Source organism: Nerophis lumbriciformis, linkage group LG27 (genome assembly GCF_033978685.3).
Source record: "Nerophis lumbriciformis linkage group LG27, RoL_Nlum_v2.1, whole genome shotgun sequence".
NCBI classification, from domain to species: domain Eukaryota; kingdom Metazoa; phylum Chordata; class Actinopteri; order Syngnathiformes; family Syngnathidae; genus Nerophis; species Nerophis lumbriciformis.
Window position 1 is genome coordinate 4,355,567 of NC_084574.2, and position 18,000 is coordinate 4,373,566.

General features: G+C 43.3%; 2 protein-coding genes across 2 annotated transcripts in view; one reads left to right on the plus strand and one right to left on the minus strand.

The window, feature by feature from the left end:
• The window catches only part of sgms2a (sphingomyelin synthase 2a), a 232,687-nt gene that overhangs the window by 126,347 nt on the left and 88,340 nt on the right, over nucleotides 1-18,000 (plus strand). The gene's annotated exons all lie outside the window — the stretch shown is intronic.
• Nucleotides 1-18,000, minus strand: part of papss1 (3'-phosphoadenosine 5'-phosphosulfate synthase 1) — a 64,415-nt gene that overhangs the window by 2,328 nt on the left and 44,087 nt on the right. The window contains exons 9-11 of the mRNA XM_061923012.2: nucleotides 17,705-17,840; nucleotides 4,758-5,026; nucleotides 4,447-4,676 (exon numbers count right to left, since the gene is read on the minus strand). Of these exons, the coding sequence (XP_061778996.1) occupies nucleotides 4,447-4,676; nucleotides 4,758-5,026; nucleotides 17,705-17,840 (635 nt within the window). The remainder of the gene's footprint in view (nucleotides 1-4,446; nucleotides 4,677-4,757; nucleotides 5,027-17,704; nucleotides 17,841-18,000) is intronic.

Here is an 18,000-nt window from a genome sequence, read left to right on the forward strand (position 1 = left end):
GAATAAAACCTTACAAATTCAATAGGTCCTTATGTCCCATTGCATAAGGACTCCCAAAGGGAGTCCTTATGCAATGGGCCATGCGCGCCCTAATTAGCTAAACTCAATGAACCAAAAAATACCTTAAAATAAGTATATTCTCACTAATAACCAGTGCACTTTTCTTGGTAGAAAAAAAAAAAAGTTCTTAAATGAAGTAAATGCTAGTGCCATTATCTTGACATAATGATATGCACTCGCCATTACATTTCTTGAAACCAGCAAACTTATACTAAAAACTAATTTATTGTTCTTAATGGAAAGGCAACAAGGCAAGCGCTTGTTACTCTCGGGGTCTCCTAGCCGCTCAGGCAAATCATATTGTCTAAAAATGCATTTTTCCATGGATAACATGACATCATCGTGCCAAGTGCGTGCTCTTTCAGTCAATTAGTGCGCATATATAATTTTTTTTAATTGTAATTTTTAAGAATTTATCTGAATGTGCATGAACTATTTCTGTTCAAAATTGGTTGAAATGTCAAATGTTAAATGTTTAAATATTAACTGTCAGTTTACTGTACTGTGCCAACTGTACTACTATATGAGTACCTATTTTCTATTGTTTCATTGAAAATAAAACAGCTAAGTTTTACTTATAAGACACAATTGTGTCAAAGTCATGATTGTATTTTCATGCTTGAAATAAGAAATGATGACTTTAAAAAAGTAGTTTTATACTTGTGAGTGTTGATGACACAGCTTTGCAACACTTGATATTCTAGTTTCAAGCATGTTTTACTCAATATAGGTCATCAAATCTCAGCAACAAGCTGTAATATCTTACTGAGATCATTTAGGAGCAAAACCCTTAAAACAAGTAAAACACTCTAACATAAAATCTGCTTAGTGAGAAAAATTATCTTATAAGACAAAAAATAAACAAATATCACCCTTATTTGAGATATTTCATCTTACTTAGATTTCACTTTTTGCAGTGCACTGTACGACTATCCGCTCTGAAGACACATTAAGTGACGCCAGTAAAGCACAGCTCGGTGTGAACTAGCTCTGGACACGTTGTTTGAAGTGCATTTGTATTCCAATTAGAAGCAGATTTTTGCTTTCTTGAAGACTGACCGTCCCAGACTGAACATGTTCTCAGCAGACAAAGTTATGTACTGAATGTTCCTGATTAAAAGCTTGTGGTCATTATCAACATTCCCCGAGCAGCGAGCAGCGTTTTCAGCAGTTACGTCTCATTTAGAGGAGAAACATTGCTCGCATGAACATTGTTGGTAATCATCCGCTAGTTTGAAATGTTCTGGGGATTAGGCGCAACTGTGTTACTTACTGTTTGTGACTTTATGATCTCCTCAGGCAGTCTTTGATAGAATGACAGATAAATTAGGGGTGTAACGGTACGTGTATTTGTATTGAACCGTTTCGGTACGGGGGTTCCGGTTCGGTTCGGAGGTGTACCGAATGAGTTTCCACACAAACATATTAAGTAGCCGCCTGCTAGAGATGCGCGGTTTGCGGACACAACCGCGGAGTCCGCGGATTATCCGCGGGTCGGGCGGTTGAAATAAAAAAAAATTAGATTTTATCCGCGGGTCGGGTCGGGCGGTTGAAATAAAAAAAAATTAGATTTTAAATAGATTCAGGCGGGTGGCAGTTAAACCAATTCAGAAATATATATACATAGTTAAATGTTGTTACCCACATACGAAAAACGAGCAGCTGGCACCTGCAGCATATGCCACAACAGAAGAAAAAAAAAGAGATGGACACTTTTACGGAGCGGAGAAGGGACACCTCGCCGGGAGCCGTAGCTGAGGCGATCCGCGAGAAGGGCCCGACGCACGTCCAGGGTCACCACCGCGCCCACCGCACCGACACCCCGCCGCGGCCGGCGTCACGCGCAGCAGGTAAACAGCTTACCTGCCCGCCACCCCCGTGGCCGGGGGCTCGTAACAGGGGTCACTCCGCGCGCTCCGCCCGCGCAGCTTACCTGCCCGCCAACCCTGTTGCCGGGGGCGCGTAACAGGGGTCACTCCGCGCGCAGTGCGCTCACGAAAGGGGTGGGGCTCACCCTGGTGAGCTGAGTGGGCCACTTTTGGTAAGCAGAACTGGCGCTGCGGGATGAACCGAACGCCGGGTTAAGGCGCCCGATGCCGACGCTCGTCAGACCCCAGAAAAGGTGTTGGTTGATATAGACAGCAGGACGGTGGCCATGGAAGTCGGAACCCGCTAAGGAGTGTGTAACAACCCACCTGCCGAATCAACTAGCCCTGAAAATGGATGGCGCTGGAGCTTCGGGCCCATACCCGGCCGTCGCCGGCAGTGCGCTCACGAAAGGGGTGGGGCTCACCCTGGTGAGCCGAGTGGGCCACTTTTGGTAAGCAGAACTGGCGCTGCGAGATGAACCGAACGCCGGGTTAAGGCGCCCGATGCCGACGCTCATCAGACCCCAGAAAAGGTGTTGGTTGATATAAACAGCAGGACGGTGGCCATGGAAGTCGGAACCCGCTAAGGAGTGTGTAACAACCCACCTGCCGAATCAACTAGCCCTGAAAATGGATGGCGCTGGAGCGTCGGGCCCATACCCGGCCGTCGCCGGCAGCGAGAGCCGCGAGGGCTAGGCCGCGACGAGTAGGATGGCCGCCGCGGTGCGCGCTGAAGCCTCAGGCACCTCCACGCGCTTGGAGGTGCGCTCAGCGCGGCTCCCAGATGATTGCGCACTGGTGTGCGTCTGGGCTGTGACAGCGTGGCACGCGAATGTCTCTGCTGCATTGGATCAGTTTCCTTTCTTTAACAGGCAAAAGCTTTATAACCTCACTAATGCCTTGCATCGTCTATATTAGATATATAACAACGGGCGGGTGCGGGCGGGTGCGGTTTTGATTAAATGTTAGATCGGGTGGATGGCGGATGGTTGACGACTTTTGTGATGCGGTTGCGGATGAAATAATTGCCTATCCGTGCATCTCTACCGCCTGCGCTTCCTTCTGCCTCTGTTTCTGTCAGTCCTCTACACAGCACCCAGCATTGTCCCACCCACACAATCATCTGATTGGTTACAAACAGAGCGGTAACAGCCAATCAGCAGTGCGTATTCAGAGCGCATGTAGTCAGTGCTAAGCGTTTAGCAGGTAAGCATCAGGCAGCGGACTCTCCCCAAATGATAATAAACACCTCCCAGTCAACTACTAGTAACATCACTATGAGCCCGTTGACCTTCTAGAAACATAAAAGGCAGCTCAGCTCGCTCGCAGTCCTGGCTTGACGTGAAGGCTAATTCGCTTTTAGCGTAACGTTAGCTCATTTTGCGGTGTGTGTGTGTTACGGACAGCAAAGCCCTGTCTGTCTGTTATTTCACTTTACCTTTTTCTGTGTTGATTGAGCTGTGTTGAAGCAGCAAAAAAGGACATTATGTTAAATGAAGAGTTTCTGTCTCTGATAGTTGATATAATAATGTAAGTGCATCATTAAGCCTACATGTGTGACGACCGGGGCGCATGGTGATGCGGGGTTTCGTTCTCCCAGGATGCAACGGACTTCGGACACAGCGTGAAGGTAAAAGAAATGATTTATTTACGGAATAACTCGGAAGAAACAAAGAAAAGGGTGCTCATAGCACATAAGGTAGAAACTAAGGAAGACTAGCGTGGAAGCTAACAGGTACAGAGCAAGAACCAAAAGTCGTCTACTGTTGCAAAAAGCAAACTACGAAGCAAGAACGAATGACAGGGAGGACAGGCTTAAATAATAATGTCAGTGATGACAAACAGGTGCGTGTCGGGAACAAACGCGGCAGGTGAAAATAATAAGCAGCCATGGCAACAAACTCAGGTGTACAAAACAGGCACTCAAGGAGTCCAAAACTAACCAAAAACACAAGTATCTTGAAAACGTAAACAAAAAATATGATCCGGGCGGCGGATCATAACAACATGAACTCCATGGTGTTCAGGGATGAATAGTCTCTCCTATTGCTATTGTACTATTTTTTTCAGCTATAGTTACATTAATCATTAGTAATGCAGCAGCCTAGTTTTGAATGGCAGGGTCCCTGCTATCACATGTTGATAAAAAATATAACATTTTCATAATAAAAATCAACTACAGACTTCGCAAATGCTGTAATAAATTAAGCATGATGAGTTGACTTGAAACTGTTTAATGTTGCACTTTTTATATGTAGAAGAAAAGTTTTGTCATTTTATTTAATCTGAGCAACAACTTGAGGCAGTTTAATGTTGATTAACGTGGGCAGAATTATTATAGTGTTCCCAATGTTAAAATGTTGTTTACAAATTTGGTAAATAAATAACCAAAAAATTTATATTTTGTTGTTTTCTTACTGTACCGAAAATGAACCGAACCGTGACCTCTAAACCGAGGTATGTACCGTTACATCCCTACAGATAAAGAAAAAGGAAGGAAATATAGTACTGTGCTTACTTTTTGGGCTCGTAGAAGTCCATCGCTCTTTTGAGCTTGTTGTAAGCGGCGACTTTGAAAGGCAGAATCTCCAAAGTGATGAGGCCGGGAGCCATGGTGAGGACCTTGGCACCGTGGGTGGGCTCGTACAGGTCCTTTCCTGTGTCGGGGTGGGGCATGCCGGCAGGGTCGCGGCCCACAATGTAGAAGTTGGCACCGGCCACCATCCGAGCCCTGCAGTGCCACTGAACCTGCCGAGGGAGGGAGAAATTTAAAAAAAAAAGGCTCCCAACCAAGAAGGAGGATTCCGCATGTGAGCATTCTAGCCGAACCTCAGTCGGGCCGGCGTACATCATGGGCGAGGGAAAGATGGCCACGATGGTAGAGTCTGGATTCAGGACGCCCTCCTCGAGCACGGCGGCGTGCTGCTTCATGCGCCAGGGCAGGGGCACGTCGTCGTCTTTGGTCCAGCCCCCCAGCGGGTGGAGCAGCAGGACGGGTCGGCGGTAGCCCCGCTCGGTCAGACGCTTGTGGGTGTCCTGCATCAGGAGAGCGTGGCCGTTGTGTACCGGGTTGCGCAGCTGGAAGGCGAAAACGGCGTCTGTGGTGGGAAAAGTAGACAGGACTGAATTCTTAATTATATGATGATTATACAATTGATTATATGATGATTATATGTGAAGTAAAGTGAATTATATTTATATAGCGCTTTTCTCTAGGACTCAAAGCGCTTTACTTAGTGAAACCCAATATCTAGGTTACATTTAAAGCAGTGTGGGTGGCACTGGGAGCAGGTCTTGCCCAAGGACACAACGGCAGTGACTAGGATGGCAGAAGCGGGGATCGAACCTGGAACCCTCAAGTTGCTGGCACGGCCACTCTACCAACCGAGCTATACCGCCCCAAGGCATGACTTACGATGGTCGTTGAGGGGCAGATCAGGCTCTGAAAAATCTTTTTTTTTTTTTATGTTTTACTTTTTCTACTGTCTAATAATAATAATAATAATAATAGATTTTATTTGTAAAAAGCACTTTACATTGAGTAAACAACCTCAAAGTGCTGCAGTGTATTAAAAAAAAAATTTAATTTTTTTTTTTTTTTAAATTAATAAAAATAAAAACTAGAACAGCCAAATAGCTAAAACTAGTATGCATATATCTAAAAAAAAAAAAAAGGCTTTTTTAAAAAGAAGGGTTTTTAAGCCTTTTTTAAAAGCATCCACAGTCTGTGGTGCCCTCAGGTGGTCAGGGAGAGCGTTCCACAGACTGAGAGCGGTGGAGCAGAAAGCCCGGTCTCCCATTGTTCGTAGCTTTGTCCTCGGAGGTTGGCCTGTCTACACTAGAGATGTCCAATAATATCGGACTGCCAATATTATCGGCCGATAAATGGAAATTATCGGTATCGGTTTCAAAAAGTAAAATGTACGACTTTTTAAAACGCCGCTGTGTACACGGACGTAGGGAGAAGTACAGAGCGGCAATAAACCTTCGCGTGCCGGCCCAGTCACATAATATCTACGGCTTTTCACACACACACAAGTGAATGCAAGGCATACTTGGTCAACAGCCATACAGGTTACACTGAGGGTGGCCGTATAAACAACTTTAACACGGTTACAAATATGCGCCACACTGTGAACCCACACCAAACAAGAATGACAAACACATTTCGGGAGAACATCCGCACCGTAACACAACATAAACACAACAGAACAAATACCCAGAACCCCTTGCAGAACTAACTCTTTTTTCTTTAAACCTTTATTTTGGTAGAGCTGTCAGTGGGGATGTGTGTCTTGTCTTGACAGCTGCTGTTTTTGAGTAGATTGAGTTTGCACGTCAGCGCTAATAGAAAATCAGTTCCCCTCCTATCTGGAATTAACTGTTTTGCTGAGGATTTGTATTTTTGTTTAGTAAAAACAGTAAGTGGTCTCTCATCCGTCATTTTTGCTTTTCAGTGGCCACTCTCTCCCCCGAGCTTAGACATATACTCCAGAGTTCAGGGTGGGAGAGAAAAATAAATATAAATTATTTTGTATGTCTTACATGTATGGAAACATAAAGTATCTTTGAAGTCATGAAGTTACACGTAATACTTTTCAGTATTAGTATTAGAGGCAGTCAAGTTATCGTTAACTGAAGACGCTAAAATCCCTGGCATGGGCGGTCTCGTCAATAACACAAGTTATAGTCAGTTTGATCATAAAGCAGGTTTTCTGCAAGTATCAATAATCCATCCATCCATCCATCTTCTTCCGCTTATCCGAGGTCGGGTCGCGGGGGCAGCAGCCTAAGCAGGGAAGCCCAGACTTACCTCTCCCACAGCCACTTCATCCAGCTCTTCCTGTGGGACCCCGAGGCGTTCCCAGGCCAGCCGGGAGACATAGTCTTCCCAGCGTGTCCTGGGTCTTCCCCGCGGCCTCCTACCGGTCGGACGTTCCCTAAACACCTCCCAAGGGAGGCGTTCGGGTGGCATCCTGACCAGATGCCCGAACCACCTCATCTGGCTCCTCTCCATGTGGAGGAGCAGCGGCTTTACTTTGAGCTCCCCCCGGATGGCAGAGCTTCTCACCCTATCTCTAAGGGAGAGCCCCGCCACCCGGCGGAGGAAACTCATTTCGGCCGCTTGTACCCGTGATCTTGTCCTTTCGGTCATAACCCAAAGCTCATGACCATAGGTGAGGATGGGAACGTAGATCGACCGGTAAATTGAGAGCTTTGCCTTCCGGCTCAGCTCCTTCTTCACCACAACGGATCGATACAGCGTCCGCATTACTGAAGACGCCGCACCGATCCGCCTGTCGATCTCACGATCCACTCTTCCCTCACTCGTGAACAAGACTCCGAGGTACTTGAACTCCTCCACTTGGGGCAAGATCTCCTCCCCAACCCGGAGATGGCACTCCACCCTTTTCCGGGCGAGAACCATGAATCCTTAAGGCTCTGGATGCTGTGGGGCTGTCTTGGTTGACAAGACTCTGCAGCATCGCGTGGACATTGGGGGCGGTACCACTGGATTGGCAGACCAGGGTGGTGGTTCCTCTCTTTAAGAAGGAGAACCGGAGGGTGTGTTCTAAGTATCGTGGGATCACACTCCTCAGCCTTCCCGGTAAGGTCTATTCAGGTGTACTGGAGAGGAGGCTACGCCGGATAGTCGAACCTCGGATTCAGGAGGAACAGTGTGGTTTTCGTCCTGGTCGTGGAACTGTGGACCAGCTCTATACTCTCGGCAGGGTCCTTGAGGGTGCATGGGAGTTTGCCCAACCAGTCTACATGTGCTTTGTGGACTTGGAGAAGGTATTCGACCGTGTCCCTCGGGAAGTCCTGTGGGGAGTGCTCAGAGAGTATGGGGTATCGGACTGTCTGATTGTGGCGGTCCGCTCCCTGTATGATCAGTGCCAGAGCTTGGTCACGTTTCCAGTGAGGGTTGGACTCCGCCAAGGCTGCCCTTTGTCACCGATTCTGTTCTGAACTTTTATGGACAGAATTTCTAGGCGCAGTCAAGGCGTTGAGGGGATCTGGTTTGGTGGCTGCGGGATTAGGTCTCTGCTTTTTGCAGATGATGTGGTCCTGATGGCTTCATCTGGCCAGGATCTTCAGCTCTCACTGGATCGGTTCGCAGCTGAGTGTGAAGCGACTGGGATGAGAATCAGCACCTCCAAGTCCGAGTCCATCAATAAGTCTAATTCAATGCTTTTTAATGCCACCTAAAATAAATGTAATGCCCTTGTCTTACTGCAGATATAGTCAAAAGCTTACAATTGTCTGTCTGGACAAAATTGTAGGAGTTTGACAATGATACATTTGAATAATTGAAAAGTTTACATTAATTGTTACTTTCTGGTGAATTAGAATTGTCCCACAAGGTTGTCGAATGTGAGATTTTTTTTCTATTTTCATTTATTTTGTATAGCAGAAGTTGCTTTGTACACTGCAAAAAGTGAAATCTAAGTAAGATTAAATATCTCAAATAAGGGTGATATTTGCTTATTTTCTGTCTAATAAGAAAATTCTTCTTACTAAGCAGATTTTATGTTAGAGTGTTTTACTTGTTTTAAGTCCTAATTGATCTCAGTAAGATATTACAGCTTGTTGCTGAGATTTGGTGACCTATATTGAGTAAAACATGCTTGAAACTAGAATATCAAGTGTTGCAAAGCTGTGTCATCAACACTCACAAGTAGAAAACTACTTTTTTAAAGTCATCATTTCTTATTTCGAGCATGAAATAAAAAATCATGACTTTGACACAATTGTGTCTCATAATTAAAACAGATGACAGCCAAATGGACTTTGCTGTTTTATTTTCAATGAAACAATAGAAAATAGGTACTCATTACAGATGCGCGGATAGGCAATTATTTCATCCGCAACCGCATCAGAAAGTCGTCAACCATCCGCAATCCACCCGATCTAACATTTGATCAGAACCGCATCCGCCCGCACCCGCCCGTTGTTATATATCTAATACAGACGATGCAAGGCATTAGTGAGGTTATAAAGCTTTTGCCTGTTAAAGAAAGGAGATTGATCCAATGCAGCAAAGACATTCGCGTGCCACGCTGTCACGACCCAGACGCACACCAGTGCGCAATCATATGGGAGCCGCGCTGAGCGCACCTCTAAGCGCGTCTCGCTGCCGGCGGCGGCCGGGTATATGGGCCCGACGCTCCAGCGCCATCCATTTTCAGGGCTAGTTGATTCGGCAGGTGGGTTGTTACACACTCCTTAGCGGGTTCCAACTTCCATGGCCACCGTCCTAGCTGCTGTCTATATCAACCAGGGTGAGCCCCACCCCTTTCGTGAGCGCACTGCGCGCAGAGTGACCCCTGTTACGCGCCCCCGGCAACAGGGGTGGCGGGCAGGTAAGCTGCGCGGGCGGAGCGCGCGGAGTGACTCCTGTTACGAGCCCCCGGCCACGGGGGTGGCGGGCAGGTAAGCTGCTTACCTGCTGCGCGTGACGCCGGCCGCGGCGAAGGCGGACGAGGCGGGGTGTCGGTGCGGTGGGCGCGGTGGTGACCCTGGACGTGCGTCGGGCCCTTCTCGCGGATCGCCTCAGCTACGGCTCCCGGTGGGGCCCTCTCGGGGGAAGGGGCCTCGGTCCCGGACCCCGGCGAGGCGTCGGGGGCCTTCTCCGCTCCGTAAAAGTGTCCATCTCTTTTTTTTTTTTCTTCTGTTGTGGCATATGCTGCAGGTGCCTGCTCGTTTTTCGTATGTGGGTAACAACATTTAACTATGTATATATATTTCCGAATTGGTTTAACTGCCACCCGCCTGAATCTATTTAAAATCTAATTTTTTTTTATTTCAACCACCCGACCCGACCCGCGGATAAAATCTAATTTTTTTTAATTTCATCCGCCCGATCCGCGGATAATCCGCGGACTCCGCGGTTGTGCCCGCAAACCGCGCATCTCTAGTACTCATATAGTAGTAAAGTCGGCACAGTACAGTAAACTGACAGTTAATATTTAAACATTTAACATTTCAAACAATTTTGAACAGAAATAGTTCATGCACATTCAGATATATTCCTCAAAATTACAATTAAAAAATTTTGGGCCGGGGGCCGGGCTGTATATATGCGCACTAATTGACTGAAAGAGCACGCACTTGACGCGATGATGTCATGTTATCCGTGGAAAAATGCATTTTTAGACAATATGATTTGCCTGAGCGGCTAGGAGACCCCGAGAGTAACAAGCGCTTGCCTTGTTGCCTTTCCATTAAGAACAATAAATTAGTTTTTAGTATAAGTTTGCTGGTTTCTAGAAATGTAATGCCGAGCGCATATCATTATGTCAAGATAATGGCACTAGCATTTACTTCATTTAAGAATATTTTTCAACATATTGAGCAAAAAGGTCTCTTTTTTTTTTTCTACCAAGAAAAGTGCACTTGTTATTAGTGAGAATATACTTATTTTAAGCTATTTTGGGGTTCATTGAAGTTAGCTAATTTTACTTGTTTTGGAAAGTCTTGACAAGCCGAATTTTCTTGTTCTATTGGCAGATAATTTTGCTTAGTTCAAATAAAATACCCCTCATTTTTGTATTTTTTTTTTCTTGTTTTTGAACACTGACTTTTTGCAGTGTTGGTCACTCCAAAGAAATTTGACACTGTTGACTGCTGCCTGCCTTTAGTCGCCGACTTGTGTGATTTCACCACGCTGATGCCCGTTGAGCGAAGTTTGGAGGTCTTTTTGCACACATTGCAGTTGGCCTTCCTGTGTTTACTCGTGAAGGGCTTCAACCACTAATGATGACTAAGAAACAAAAAAGGTCATGATAACTTCCCCACATCCTAAAAGACATTAAAAAGACCATTTCCATCAAAGACAAAATAAAAAAATTGTAATATAATGCTTTTGTTTTTGGTTCTATTTTCTTTTGTTTTCCCTTGCACATGTTTCTTTTGTTTATTCTTTCCTTATGGTCCTTTTCTTTCAATTTTCTATTACCGTTATAGAGAAAAAACATTTCTATGTGCATATTTTGAAAACAATCTATGGATACATGTTTACTTGGGTGTTCTAATTGTTTGAATTTGATGTGTCGTATTATTGTTGAAATAAAATTGGGGGGACAGCTGTGACTGGTCAGCTTGTTACGACGTCATTTCGTCTTCGTCTACGGTTTTGAAGCGACGTGCACATTAAAAGTGACCGTTGTATTAAAATGATTAGTTTCAGCTCCAGCTTTAAAGTGTGCGTCGCTACCACTGTTATACGCAGGAAAAGATGTGGAAGAGAACTGCAAGTACCGTATTTTTTGGAGTATAAGTACATGTATATGAGTACAAGTCGCTCCGGAGTATAAGTCGCACCGGCGAAAATGCATAATAAAGAAGGAAAAAAAACATATTCCGTATTTTCCGCACCATAAGCCGCCCTGGGTTATAAGCCGCGCCTTCAATGAACGGCATATTTCAAAACTTTGTCCACCTATAAGCCGCCCCGTGTTATAAGCCGCATCTAACTGCGCTAAAGGAATGTCAAAAAAACAGTCAGATAGGTCAGTCAAACTTTAATAATATATTAAAAACCAGCGTGATGTGGGCGCGCATGGAGTCGTATATCAACATGGACGGAGCTGCGTGAAAAAAGCCACCCGGCCTCTTCGCGTAAACTTACCTTAACCACTCGCTCATCTTTTCTTCATCCATCCATCCCTTCGAGTTAGCTTTTATGATGACGCCGGCTGGAAAGGTCTCTTTTGGCAAGGTCTTCCTTTTGAATATCACCATGGGTGGAAGTTTCTGGCCATTAGTATGGCAAGCTAGAACCACAGTGAAGGATGACTTCTCATTCCCTGTGGTGCGAATATTCACCGTACGTGCTCCCGTTGTATCCACAGTGCGGTTCACAGGAATATCAAAAGTCAGTGGAACCTTGTCCATGTTGATAATGTTCTCTGGCCGGATCTTTTTTTCAGCTATCTTGTTTTTACAATATGCACGGAAAGTAGCCAGCTTTTCTTGAAAGTCTTTAGGCAGTTGCTGTGAAATAGTAGTCCGTGTGCGGATGGAGAGATTGCGTCTTTTCATGAACCGGAAACCTGTCGCTTAGTAGGAGCCATTTTGTGGTCTTTACAGATGTAAACACACAAAGGAAATGAAACGTAATATCCGCGCGCTTCTTCTTCTTCTTCTACGGGGGCGGGTGGTTGCTTACAGTAGAAGAAGAAGCGCTTCCTCTTCTATGGGGGCGGGTGCTTACCTTGGCGGTTGCTTGCGTAGAAGAAGAAGCACTTCCTCTTCTACGGGGAAAAAAGATGGCGGCTGTTTACCGTAGTTGCGAGACCGAAACTTTATGAAAATGAATCTTAATATTAATCCATATATAAAGCGCACCGGGTTATAAGCCGCACTGTCAGCTTTTGAGTAAATTTGTGGTTTTTAGGTGCGGCTAATAGTGCGGAAAATACAGTAAGTCGCACTGGAGTAAGGAATAAGCGGTAGAAAATGGATGGATGGATGGAGTATAAGTCGCATTTTTTGGGGGGAAATGTATTTGATAAAAGCCAACAGCAAGAATAGACATTTGAAAGGCAATTTAAAATAAATAAAGAATAGTGAACAACAGGCTGAATAAGTGTACGTTATATGAGGCATAAATAACCAACTGGTATGTTAACGTAACATATTATGGTAAGAGTCATTCAAATAACTATAACATATAGAACATGCTATACGTTTACCAAACAATCTGTCACTCCTAATCGCTAAATCCCATGAAATCTTATACGTCTAGTCTCTTACGTGAATGAGATCAATAATATTATAATGTGTTAATAATTTCACACATAAGTCGCTCCTGAGTATAAGTCGCACCCCCGGCCAAACAATGCACAAAAACTGCGACTTATAGTCCGAAAAATACGGTAGGTTCTGCCTGCGTGTACCGAAACAAAGATTGGATGACTGACAAGAGGCTCACTCTGTTCATGCAATTACACTGAGAGCGATGCACAGAGTGAGACGTCTTGTATCCAGTTTGAAAGGCAGAGACGAATAAAGAAACCCAGGGACGTAGCACTTTATCGATGACGGCAAATTTGGCAACAACATGCACTTTGAGAGTGCAGACAGCCCAATTTTCATCAATTAATATATTCTGTAGACATACCCTCATCCGCTCTCTTTTCCTGAAAGCTGATCTGTCCAGTTTTGGAGTTGATGTCAGCAGGCCAGGGAAGCTAGGGTCGATATTCTTCTCTTGATCATCTTCGGTGGCATAAGGGACGGTGTGAGCCAAGACATCCAGGGGGTTTAGCTCGCTCGTCTGCGGGAACAAACTGCCGCCGTTGCTTGCCGTGCTACCGAGGTCCTTTGTCCCTGAATTGCTCACACACTCCGGCAGATTCAATGGGGGTCTGGCGGCAGATTTCTTTGACTTTATCGTTGGAAATGCATCTGCTTTGAGTGTCGCAGGATATCCACACATTCTTGCCATCTCTGTCGTAGCATAGCTTTTCGTCGGTAAAGTGTGCGGAACAAACGTCCAATTTCTTGCCACTTTGGCATCTTTGGGCCACTGGTGCAACTTGAATCCGTCCCTGTTCGTGTTGTTGCACCCTCCGACAAGGCATGATGTCTCCAAGGTACGGAAAACAGTCGAAAAAACGGAAAATAACAGAGCTGATTTGACTCGGTGTTTGAGAAAATGGCGGATTGCTTCCCGATGTGACGTCATCGCTCCGAGAGCGAATAATAGAAAGGCGTTTAATTCACCAAAATTCACCCATTTAGAGTTCGGAAATCGGTTAAAAAAATATATGGTCTTTTTTCTGCAACATCAAGGTATATATTGACGCTTACATAGGTCTGGTGATAATGTTCCCCTTTAAGTTAATTTTCATTTATCACTCCATGAATCGGTCCCGGCTTACAATTTTATACATTTTTGAATGCCTCTGGACATCGAATTTAATGCTTTTTAATGCTATTTAAGGCCTTAAATTTCGCATAATCCATTTAATAACTTGTAATGCTTTTTAATGACCCACGGAAACCCTAAAGACTTTTGTTCGCTGGGTTTTCAAGTGGCCGTCTCGTTAATTTTTTAGTTGTGATAGGTGCGAGGGAGTGAAACATGATTTCCCCTGACAATGACAGCATTTCAGTCACATTATGTCGACTTCCGTGACAATCCGCGTTTAACAGTAGATTCCACTTTTATTATTTTTTATTTTAGACCAATTCAAAAACCCGCAAAGCTTCTCAAAAGCTTTCATTATTTTAAATATTTTATTTGCGGAAACAAGTTCAACAGTTAAAAGCTAATGTGTTAGCCACGAATGTAGGGGTGTAACGGTACACAAAAATTCCGGTTCGGTACGTACCTCGGTTTAGAGGTCACGGTTCGGTTCATTTTCGGTACAGTAAGAAAACAACAAAATATACATTTTGGGGTTATTTATTTACCAAATTTGGAAAATCTTCCACCAAAAATATTTTCTTAGTGTAATATTTGATGTGAAGTAATGGGAACCTTGGATAGGTCAATAATTCATAATAACATTAATTTTCATTCAATATTATGTTTTGAGCAATGACAGTTTGAAAGAAAACAAAACAGCTTTGTTTTATTAGTCAACATTGCAACTTTTTCTAAATGACATTCAACCTTTAAGCTTTTTTATTTCACTTTTGTTATGTTTTTGTTTATTTTAATAGCATTTTTAGAATGTGCCGTGGGCCTTTAAAACATTAGCTGTGGGCCGCAAATGGCACACTTTTGACACCCCTGCTATAGATAATAAAAAATTAAATGTGATAAATCTATGGATAAAAAGCAGAGCCTGGCGACGCATGCGCGTTTATCATAACTCTCTCTCTCTCTCTCTGTCTCTGCCCCCTCCCTCACCAATGACAGTTTGTTTTGCTTTTAACCCCTTCTTAACCCTGAACGTACATTGAAAATACACGCAACCCTAACTCAAAATGCCGGACATTTGAGGCATTTAAGAAACTAATTGTACAGGTAGCGTTGCCTGATATCCATATAAATGTTAGCAATGCTTTTATTACATTAGCAATTATTACAAACTTTTACTAGTCACTAGTAGGGGTGTAACGATACACAAAAATGTCGGTTCGATACGTACCTCGGTTTAGAGGTCACGGTTCGGTTCATTTTCGGTACAGTAAGAAAACAACAAAATATACATTTTTGGGTTATTTATTTACTAAATTTGCAAAATCTTCCACCAAAAATATATTTCTTAGTGGAATATTTGACGTGAAGTAATGGGAACCTTGGATAGGTCAATAATTCATAATAACATTGATTTTGATTCAATATTATGTTTTGAGCAAAGACAGTTTGAAAGAAAAAAAAAAACAGCTTTGTTTTATTAGTCAACATTGCAACTTTTTCTAAATGACATTTAACCTTTAAGCTTTTTTATTTCACTTTTGTTATGTTTTTGTTTATTTTAATAGTATTTTTAGAATGTGCCGTGGGCCTTTAAAACATTAGCTGTGGGCTGCAAATGGCCTCCGGGGCACACTTTTGACACCCCTGCTATAGATAATAAAACATTAAATGTGATGAATCTATGGATAAAAAGCAGAGCCTGGCGACGCATGCGCGTTTATCATAACTCTCTCTCTCTCTCTGTCTCTGCCACTCCCTCACCAATGATGCACAATATGTTTTGTTTTTAACCCCTTCTTAACCCTGAACGTACATTGAAAATACACACAACTCTAACTCAAAATGCCGGACATTTGAGGCATTTAAGAAACTCCGCCCGGACAGCTACGCAAAAGAGGACATGTCCGGTGAAAAGAGGACGTATGGTCAGTCTATCCTAGCCCGTTAGCTGCTAGCATGCCGTGTGTTGTGCCTCGGTGTGCATTGTTTACATAACGTATTTAATATGTCCGTGTGGAAACTCGTTCGGTACACCTCCGAACCAAACCGCAACCCCCGTACCGAAATGGTTCAATACAAATACACGTACCGTTACACCCCTACATGAATGCTAAGTTATAAAATAGCTAAAAGGTCAACAAAATTGTTTTGTGAGCCAGGGAAATGAAAGAGTTTCCTTGTCCAATTATATACACCTTTTGATAGTAGTTTTCTTAAAAGCAGGTGCGCCGTCAGGGATTCTGGGCCCCATGAGCCCAGACAGCAGCATGTTTTTAAGATGTGTTGAAAGCAATTGTCCCAGATGATAAATATCGTAGACGTCACACTGAAATCACTACACAACAAATGTTCTGATGGTGGGACGCCGTGGCGTGTGAAAGAAAACAACTTTTCAGCTTTCTTCCTGGACTTTTCATGGCAGTTGTGGCAACTAAGCTCGATATCTGCTATTTAGTTTAGTTGGTGTCTCCCATGTAGTTCTGGGTGATATGGCTGAAAACCGTATTACGATGAGTTTTTTATATTGGTCAATAATAATAATTGATATTTTTTACAACCTATGGAAATTATGGACCAGGAGAAAAATATATTAAATGTTAATTGTTATTTCAAATGTAAACTTCCTCAGCTATTAAGGCTGAAATAAATGGAAATGTCAACACAACCATGGAAAACAATCAATGTAAACACAATTCTAAAATCACAATAAACACTTAAGACCAGGGGTCCCCAAACTTTTTGACTCGGGGGCCGCATTGGGTTAAAAAAAATTTGTCCGGGGGCCGGGCTGTATATATATATATATATATATATATATATATATATATATATATATATATATATATATATATATATATATACATTGTCTTTATAATCCGTTTTGTCATTTAACTTCAATTAACATTGATGTTCATCAACATTTAACATTGTCACGTTATCGATGGGAAAATGCATTTTTAGACAGTATGATTGGCCTGAGCAGCTAGGAGACACCGAGAGTAACAAGCGAAAGGAAAGATAAAAAAAATTAAAAAATACAAATTAAAAATAAATAAATAAATAAAAAAAACTTCTTTTTTTTTTTACTTGGGACTTCCAGTGGGCCGGATTTTGGATGCTGGAAGGCCGGATCTGGCCGCGGGCCGTAGTTTGGAAACCCCTGCTTAAGACCCTCTTTGAATAAGGTGCAAAATAGAGGAATATGGATGAAATGCTTAATACAATGTAACAAAATAGGGCAAAGTGTGAAAATGTAAACAGAGAAACTTAAGAAAAACACATTTTGCAGGTTTACTGCCAGGAAATTAGGTGGTCTGTGTAACATTTATTTGGTCTGTTATTCTTGTTAAAGTATGGAAATAATTTATTTAAATATTTTTGGACCAAAATATTATTTTAAAGTAACACATTTTTTCTATTTTATTATTTATTTTATTTATACACTCCTGCACTTTAGTTCCTACGCGTTGTTTCCGTACATCCGAAAAGGGAATGGACGAGAGAGAAAAGACGAGCACGGCGAAGGAGCACTATCCGTTTGAAAAAAACAAAACTGCCATACTGTCGACGTGACTTTTCCTGTTTTATCACCAATTTATTTGCTCTCTGCAGAGAATCAACAGCAAGATGGCACAGACAAATAGGTAGTTGATACTGTTACGCGATTGGCTATTAAGCGTGTCCCTCCCATTGCTCACAGATCACTTCCTGTTTCCTGACCACGAGAGCCTATGTTAATGCAACCAACCATGCTTTATTCTTTCCGGTTTCTTCCGACCAAACCAAAATATGTATACTGTATATCAAACATTTCATCAATGCATTATTTATGTGGATTGAGTATCTATCACGATATATATTGATATCGTTTTATCGGTCCAGCCCTATTCTGACATACCTGCGTTCTTTTCTTTAAACTTCTGCTTGAGCTCGCTGGGCGTCAGTCGGTACTGGTCCAGCCCGTCGTTCCAGTAGATCCGGTCCAGCACCTCCAGGTCTCCGCCGACGAGCCAGTCGCCGCTTTCCATCACCATCTGAAATACAGCATAGGCGCCACATCAGGGCAGTGGACGCGCATTCTAACATAATCCAGACACAGGACAACCGTAAAAAGCTGCGCGGAGCTGGAGAGGCGCCAAGCTGAGGTCTAATAAAGTCCAGACTTATCAGGTCCAAGGCACCGGGCACACTCTT